At 36.7% G+C, this 9,474-nt stretch overlaps 1 protein-coding gene across 1 annotated transcript; it reads left to right on the forward strand.

Moving 5' to 3' along the window:
* On the forward strand, window positions 1-1,518 carry LOC133261330 (olfactory receptor 52A1-like). Its single transcript, XM_061439825.1, has one exon. The coding sequence runs from the start codon at window positions 537-539 to the stop codon at window positions 1,473-1,475; it is 939 nt and encodes a 312-aa protein (XP_061295809.1). The 5' UTR covers window positions 1-536; the 3' UTR covers window positions 1,476-1,518.
* The last annotated feature ends 7,956 nt before the right edge of the window (window positions 1,519-9,474 follow it).

The following is a 9,474-nucleotide window of genomic DNA, read 5'->3' on the forward strand; positions in this document are numbered from 1 at the left end:
ACAAGCTTATCTAGGTCTAGTCTCTTTCTTGGATAGCATTCTGCACTAATAATGGTCAAGTCTGAGATTTTGCCAGTCCAAACTGACTGTTTTAGACTGAGAAACGACTGAGAATAACAGAGTACTAAAGCAGAAATTGGAATGTGGAATATGGAGCGAATTATCAACCTCTGCCTAAAATGTAGCTGCCAGCAAAATAAACAAGCATACTGTTTTTGTCCACAGGTCTGAAGTGAAAGAACAGATGAGTCAGTAGTTGATCCTCTTACTCGGAAATTTGACTGGTTCTATCTAATGCAGTGGCAAATCACATTTTTAGGGCTTGTCTGTCTTTAGATGTCTGTCTTTAAAAAATGATGTATCATTATGGATCTGTCTTTTACCTCTATATTTGAATGAGGCAGATGACATGGTCTTAGTGTTCTGGCAAAAATCATGCATTCAATATTGTGACTTTGGATGAAAATAGGAATTAAAAGAGGAAGCAGCACTGACTTAGATATTCTTTTGTTTGCATCAGGAGACCCTAGGACACTATGTCCATTTCCAACATCACAGTCTTCATGCCTTCTGTGTTGACACTAATAGGGATCCCAGGCCTAGAGTCTGTGCAATGTTGGATTGGGATTCCATTCTGTATTATGTATCTCATTGCTGTGATCGGAAATTCTTTGCTTCTGATCATCATCAAATCAGAGCCCAGCCTCCATGAGCCCATGTACATTTTCCTAGGCATGCTAGGGGTAACGGATATTGCACTTCTTACCAGTGTTGTGCCCAAGATGCTTGGAATCTTCTGGTTTCACATACCAGAGATATATTTCGACTCCTGCTTGCTTCAAATGTGGCTCATTCACACATTTCAGGGCATAGAGTCAGGCATCTTGCTGGCCATGGCCCTGGACCGCTATGTAGCCATCTGTTATCCACTCAGACATGCTGCCATCTTCACTCCCCACCTCATTTCTCAAATAGCAAGTGCGGTAACACTCAGAGCTGCCCTTCTTGTAGCCCCTTGCCTAGTACTGATAAAATTCCGATTGCAATTTTACCACAAAACAGTCATCTCCCACTCCTACTGTGAGCATATGGCCATTGTGAAACTGGCTGCAGGAAATGTCCGGGTCAACAAAATCTATGGTTTATTTGTGGCTTTCAACATTGCAGTGTTTGATCTCTCTTTCATTACATTGTCCTATATACAGATATTTATCACAGTTTTTCGTTTGCCCCAGAAGGAAGCTAGGTTGAAAGCATTCAACACTTGTATCGCTCACATCTGTGTCTTCCTCCAGTTCTACTTCCTTGCCTTCTTCTCCTTCTTTGCACATAGGTTTGGTTCTCACATCCCCACTTTTATCCATATTCTCATTTCTAGCATTTACTTGCTGGTCCCTCCATTTCTCAATCCACTTATCTATGGTGCAAAGATGAAGCAGATCCGTATCCAAATGGTAAAAATCTTCCGTTCGTAAAATTTACCATAAATAATACTTTGCTGTTTTACTTTTTGTGAATGGTAACGGTTTCACAATATAATAAAACAACATGTTATTTGAGATTCTTGAGTTTTCTGTTTGTTATATTTGTTGTTGTTTTTAATCTGCCAGCATGTTAGATGGTTTTAGGATCCTATTAGCACATGTCAATTCTCTGTTAATAAGATTATGGACTCTACCTCGGTAATGAAAGTAAGAATCAAAAAAGAGGGGAATTGTGAGCATAAATCTTTCCCTTTACTTGCAGATATGGTGATATAATGAACAATTCATAAAGGGGCTTCTAGGTGCAAGTAATGTATTCTCTTCTTCAACTGGGTTGTTACGTATTTATGCCTACTTTATGAAAAATTATTTAAGCTGTACAATATATTTCTATACATATGTTAGACTTCAACAGAAAGTTTTAAAATATTAAGTCAATGAATTCTCAGAAATGAAACAAAACAAAGGAGAAAATGTATCAAGTTAAAGAAATTGCTATAGGTTAAAGAAGTCTAAAAGGACATGAATATTAAATGCATTGTGTATCTGAATTGGATTTGGGGCAAGAAAATAAAGGTATAGAAGTCTTTGAAAACTTGGAATATGGAATACTACTTAGGCTGTAATGTCTTTAGTGCTAAATGTCCCAATATTGGCTATACTACTATATACTATATTTCCCTAGGAAAAAGTTAATCTAGTTAGCTTTAAAGGAATATTATGTCTCTAATTTACTCAAAAACACTTCAGAAAAATAATCTATCCAATTATCTACCTATCAATCCATCTATCTAATCATTTGTTGAGTGATAAAGCAAAATGGGGCAAAATGAAAAATCATTTGTGACCCTGGGTACATTGTATAATGGAGTTTACTGTACTATTCTTGAAAAAGATTGCACATCAGGATACATTGTATTTTTATCAAGTACTTTTGAAAAATATTCTCAATTTAGAAATAGTTACTGTTATTTACTCATTCAGCCAAGCCAGAAACATCATTTGCTTTTGCTATTGTCCTCAGTTCTATAAAATGTACAGGTCTCAGTGATTATCTCTAAAATAAATTCTCAAATAAATTACCTTCTCTCTATTGTGTGTGTGAGTGTGTTCAGTTGTGTCCGACTCTTTGCAACCCCCTAGACTGTGGTCTTCTAGTTACCCCTGTCCATGAAATTCTCCAGGCAAGCATATAGGATTGGGTAGCCATTTCCCCCTCCAAGGGATCATCTTATTCCTGTTTTCAACCATACATAAGAGCCTATGAAGAAGAAAATAATATTTTTCATCTTTTATTTGCTGGCATTTTCCATACAAATGCTGTGTGGATTTTTCAACAGAAAGTATGAATCTGTATCTTATTCCTGATCTTATGCATATCAATATGTGTAGTTTTTTTACATTCTGAGTGCTCTCCTGCTTTTAGAACTTAGGCATTTCCTTCAAGGAATTTAGACCATTTTCCTTTTTGTCTCTATCCCTTCTAATGGCTCTCATAGCATGTATCACAACATTTTCTCTGTATGTAACTTCTTTTTTCATATAGATCTCATGTGTAATTTATATGTATACTTCTGACCTACTCATATATGAAACATTTTAAATATGAACAAATACATATTGCTGAGGATTTAGAAAATGAACGCACGAAAATTCTACCACAACTTTCATAATGAGAATTTATTTTCACAATAGGATAATCTGCATGGTTTCCTAAAGAAGACAAAGCCTTCTCAGGTGACACAATGGTAAAGAATTCCCCTACCAGTGCAGGAGACACAAGAAATGTGGGTTCAATCTCTAGGTCAGGGAGATTCCCTGGAGTAGGAAATATCGACCCACTCCAGTATTATTTCCTGGAAAATTCCATAGACAGAGGAGCCAGGCAGTCTACAGTCCAAGGGGTTGCAAAGAGTTGGACCTGACTGAATGACTAAGCAGGCATGCACTAAAAAACATGTGGAAGAAGAGGTGTTTAATAATTTAATAATTAAATTAATAATTAATCATAATAATTACAAATAATAATTTAATCAGATAATATTTCCATAGTTGTAGAATAATTATTCCTACTCTTAAATTATCTTTAATTTCTACACTTTATTTTTAGAACAGTTTAAGTTTTACCAAAAAAAATAGGTAAAAAGTCAAAATTCCCATATAACCTTTCTCCCCTGAATAAATATTTAACTTAGCTACCTTTTTGATCTATTCGAGTCACCACGTTTATTTGGTATATCCTAAATTTAAAAACATGCATCTAGTAATTTTTCTAGTATGTTCTTTCTATAACATACTGACTCAAAATTTTTTTTTAAATTCATTGAGATGCAATTCACATACCATGTAACTCATCCTTTAAAGGGTACAAGTCTCTGGTTTTTGATATGTTCAAAAAATTGCACAACCAATACTACTATCAAATTCCAGAACATTTTCACCATCCCAATAAAGATAGTCCACTCCCATTAGCAGGTACTTCTCATTCTCCTGCCCCATTACAGGGCAACCATCTTTGCCTTTCTGTGTCTGTGCTTTCACTACCTTGGACATCTCATATAAGTGGAATGAAACAATATTTGGCTTTGTATGTCTGGCTCTCTTCTTAGAAAGAAACAATAATGAATAGGTAAGATAAATAAAGATAAGAAAGATGTCTACCTATCAATTAATGTACAGTTCTATCAAGATAATTAAAGATAAGAAAGAAAGAATAATGAACTAAGAGAACACTTAGAATAATGTTCTCAAGGTTTCTTTGGGTTGTACAAAAATAAGCATGTCATTTACCTTTATGCTTAAATGATATTCTATTGTATGATGTACCTGAATATGCTCTTGCACCAAGTAAGCAGATATCTGGCCAAATAAGCTTTTTCATGATCCTTTTCTCTCTGAATGGTAAGGATCACCATCTTAATTTAGACAATTTTACAAAAACAATAGGCATGTTCAGAACCTTCTCATTTTTATTTTTATTTTTCATATTTCATTTAATAATATTTCTTCTAATTTGATGAGTTTTATTAGCCATCTTGTAGTAAAGCTATTAGACTTCAATTTCTAACTGGTTATGATTTTAAATTGTTTTTTCTCTCTTTTGTTTTCTTTTAAAACATTGGGAAATAAGTGCCTTTTCTGAAAATTTGCTGTTTCCTAATTTATTTCACAAAGGCATACATTTCTATTAAAAATGCTTTGGAAAATTTCTTATTGATATTCAGGGTTCAAAGGAACTATAATACATGTGTCAACAAAACAAAACAAAAATCACATCATTTAGAAAACATATCCCCCACTGTTCTAACAGATTTTAACTAAGTAATATATAAGAATATATATGCCTCTAACATTCTACAGCACTTTCATGGCTTCAGGTTCAAACAGTTTTTGCATATTTTCTAAAAGTATATTGGGTGTCATTCAATAGGTCTATATTGGTCATTGCAATATGTATAGAGAGTATTTAACTTATATGCAGAATACATCATGAGAAACTCTGGGCTGGAAGAAGCACAAGCTGGAATCAAGATTGCCAGGAGAAATATCCATAACCTCAGATATGCAGATGACACCACCCTTATGGCAGAAAGTGAAGAGGAACTAAAAAAGCCTCTTGATGAAAGTGAAAATGGAGACTGAAAAAGTTGGCTTAAAACTCAACATTCAGGAAACGAAGATCATGGCATCTGGTCCCATCACTTCATGGGAAAGAGATGGGGAAACAGTGAAAACAGCGTCAGACTTTATTTTTTGGGGCTCCAAAATCACTGCAGATGGTGACTGCAGCCATGAAATTAAAAGATGCTTACTCCTTGGAAGAAAAGTTATGACCAACCTAGACAGCATATTGAAAAGCAGAGACATTACTTTGCCAACAAAGGTCAGTCTAGTCAAGGCTATGGTTTTTCCAGTGGTCATGTATGGATGTGAAAGTTGGACTGTGAATAAAGCTGAGCGCCAAAGATGCTTTTGAATTGTGGTATTGAAGACTCTTGAGAGTCCCTTGGATGGCAAGGAGATCCAACCAGTCCATTCTGAAGGAGATTAGTCCTGGGTGTTTCAATGTAAGGACTGATGTTGAAGCTAAAACTCCAATACTTTGCCCACCTCATGTGAAGAGTTGACTCATTGGAAAAGACTCTGATGCTGGGAGGGATTGGGGGCAGGAGGAGAAGGGGACGACAGAGGATGAGATGGCTGAATGGCATCACTGACTCGATGGACGTGAGTCTGAGTGAACTCCAGGAGTTGGTGATGGACAGGGAGGCCTGGCGTGCTGCGATTCATGGGGTCACAAAGAGTCGGACACGACTGAGTGACGGAACTGAACTGAACTGAATGCATAGACTTCAGACTCTGTGGTCCTTACCTCCATCTACTTCATGTACTATCTGAAAAGCAGTAATCTTGATTTTCCTGAAAATATTTCATTTAATCATGGGTTCACCTGTTACTTCAGTGGGCTATTGGCACTCTGATAAGTACTGGTTTTGTGTTTTTGTTTTTTTTTTCTGGTTCAGATTCTCAGCTACAGCTGATTCTAATCTGCTCATGTGAATCACTGAGTGCCCAGGGGCAAAGGCACACACACACTTTGATCCAGGCTGAGTTAGTTTACCTGTATATCTGCTCACAATCCTATACCATTGCTTTTTCTGAAAGTGAAAGTTGCTCAGTCGTGACAGACTCTGTGACCCCATGAACTGTATAGCCCACCAGGTTCCTCTGTCCAGGGAATTCTCCAGGCCAGAATACTGAAATGGGTTGCCATTCCCTTCTCCAGGGAATCTTCCAGATCCAGGGATCAAAACCAGGTCTCCTGCCTGCAGGCAGATTCTTTATAGTCTGAGCCACCAGGGAAGCCCATTGCTTTTCCTAGGATGATGATAATTTTATGGCAGTTTAATAGAGGATGAAGTCAGAGAGTCTTTTAATTCAAAAGGAACATGACTAATAAATAGTGCCTAACCCAATGATCAGAGAAGGCAATGTCACCCTACTCTGGTACTCTTGCCTGGAAAATCCCATGGGCAGAGGAGCCTGGTAGGCTGCAGTCCATGGGGTCGCTAAGAGTCGGACACGACTGAGCGACTTCATTTTCACTTTTCACTTTCATGCATTGGAGAAGGAAATGGCAACCCACTCCAGTGTTCTTGCCTGAAGAATCCCAGGACCAGGGGAGCCTGGTGGGCTGCCATCTATGTGGTCGTACAGAGTCGGACACGACTGAAGTAACTTAGCAGCAGCAGCAGCAGCCCAATGATACAGGACAAAACCAGTGTGACTTCAAGTATGGCCATCTGGTAATCCAAGGTTATTAGCCACTCTCTTTTGTTCTTTTCAGTGAATCAAAGTTTATTCCTTTCTCTTCTTGATACTGAAACTTAAAAACACTATTGTGAGGCACAAACCTTTCTTTCAACCAAGTGAATAACTCTCATGTGGAAATTGATATCAATTTTAGACACTAAATTTTTTAAAAATATATACCATCCTTTCATAACAATTCTGAACATAACTGGGATAATTTGGTGAGAGCTGGTTTGGATATGGGATAGATTTGTGTCCCAAATTTTGCATAGAAGAAGCTCAGAAAATGACTGGTAGCTGAGGCTCTGAGGTGAATGTTCCCAGGTCAGCCCCCATCATGGGACTAAACAAGAAGTCAGTCCTTCTCTGACTAAAATTAGATTACAAAATATATATATATATATGTATGTATGTATGTATGTATTTTACTTCTCTGTCAGCATGTCTTGGATGGTTATTTTGAACATTTAAAGATGTTTGTCTTACCTTTATTGTTTCATTATTTTTGTAAATAAATATCACTGACTTGTTTTGTGCTGTCTTGAGGCACTGTCCTCTTAAGAAATTTTTAGAAGGAGGTTCATTTTGGTTCCCAGTCCTAAAGTGAAACCAAAGTTTGAGAGTTTTTTTAGATGCAGAACCAGCTATTAGAGATAAATCTTATATGCTCTGAATGTGCCTTCTTTTTCATTCCTGTCTCCAGTGAACCTGAAAGCTCTCCAGGGATTGGTGAAAACCAGTCCCCAGATGCATCCTAGAGTATAAAGCATTCACTCTTCACTATCTGAAATGTTAGAACGTTTACTACTTTATAGTTTCTATTTGTACTACCACAGATGATCTCTGGTAAGTCTTTGGGTTTGAGACTCTGCACTGAGTGTGGGAAAGTGGAGGATTGGTTTCAAAAAGATGTATATGTCATACAATCAATCCAATTCCAGTATGTAAAAAAAAAAAAAAAAAAAGGTAATACAATCTTACAGTAGCTGAATGTTTAGTCACCAGAGAGATGTGTCTCATGCTTTTCACAACATTTCTGAATCACTTAGCCACACTTGGTAACAAATTTAAAAATGAAGTTGAAAAATAAAGGTATTTAGAGATTGGTATCTGTGCTCATGGATTAATGGAAAACTTATTTGTTAAAAGGTCAGGAAATTATACATGTTTACTTCCCTGATAGCTCAGTTAGTAAAGAATCTGCCTGCAATGCAGAAGATCCAGGTTCAATTCCTCGGTTGGAAAGATTCACTGGAGCAGGGATAGGTTACCTACTCCAGTATTCTTGGGCTTCCCTTGTGACTCAGCTGGTAAAGAACCCACCTGCAATGCGGGAGACATGGGTTTGATCCCTGGCTTGGAAAGATCCCCTAGAGAAGGGAAAGGCTACCCACTCCAGTATTCTAGCCTGGAGAATCCCATGAACTGTATAGTCCATGGGGTCACAAAGAGTCGGACCTGACTGATCGACTTTCACTTTCACATTCACACTGGAAACAATGGAGGAAAAACCTGCCTTTAAGTAACTCAGTAAAAACACTTATTCAGATAAAGTGTTCATTAAATATCACAAGTTATTTGTGAGAAGATAAATGTCTGTTGATTAATAACTGGCATTTATTGACAGATCAATATATTTTATGTTTCCTTCCAACTATTTAGATGGATTTTGTCATTAATAATCAAAGTCACATGGTAATTAGTTTCTATCTATGAATATTGCTTGAGAAATAAAGAAATTGATACAATTCAAAGTTTTATACCTGGGTGCAGAGAAGGCAAACATAAGTAGTAGTATCCAGATTTTAAACTCCCTTGGCTTACTGCAGATCTTGGGCAATTAACTGCCATGACCCATGGCTATTATATATCATTGAATTGAAGATTTAGGACTTTAAGAAGAAATTAAGAAGGAAGCCATTTAAGGCTCATTATAAAGAATATCTATTTGACATTTGGAGCTGTCCTGAAATGTGGCACGCTATCTCAGAAACAAATAGTCCTCTGTATTCATGAGGACTTGAGACAGAGAAGGGTGGGTGAATGTCAGAGAGTTCATAGAGGAAAGATTCCTGAGGTTGTAGAAAGTGTGGAATTAGAGCCCTGAATTCCTTAAATCTTTTACATCTTGAAATTTAGCTGATTCAAAATTGGAGTTGTAACACTAATAATTCATGTTTTATGCTATAAACATGATCCAGGTATATTTACCCTGGCTTATGAATTTCAAGAGCTTAAGATACCTTTCTTCAGTCTTCTAAATCTGCTTACATTTGTATACACAGAGTTCCTTTCAGCTTTTCTTTTGTCATTCATAGCTGAAATTCTCAAGGAAAAACCTCCTTTAGCCTCATCTCTCCTTTTCTGCTGCATAAAGTCAATGAGTCTCACAGATTTTTATTCCTTGTTATTCTTTTGCTATACCATAATACTTCATAATGCAATGTATGGACTATCACTAGTATCATTCTGACTGGGTCTGTTAACACTTAGCTGCCGCATCTTACAAGCCATCCATCAAACTGCCAACAGAGGGAATTCTTTACCTTCCAAAAAAAAGTGTCCTTCCACCAAAAATATAAAACCATTTGGTTTAAAACACTTTACATTTGATATTATTTCCTTCTATTAGCCATCATTTCTGCTTATGAAATGATTTATATGTGAAAAATATTTA

This window comes from Bos javanicus, chromosome 15 (assembly GCF_032452875.1).
Source record: "Bos javanicus breed banteng chromosome 15, ARS-OSU_banteng_1.0, whole genome shotgun sequence".
Taxonomy (NCBI): Eukaryota; Metazoa; Chordata; class Mammalia; order Artiodactyla; family Bovidae; genus Bos; species Bos javanicus.

Excerpts from the sequence above, each read along its gene's own strand:
- LOC133261330 (XM_061439825.1), top strand. The coding sequence starts at position 537 with ATGTCCATTTCCAACATCACAGTCTTCATGCCTTCTGTGTTGACACTA.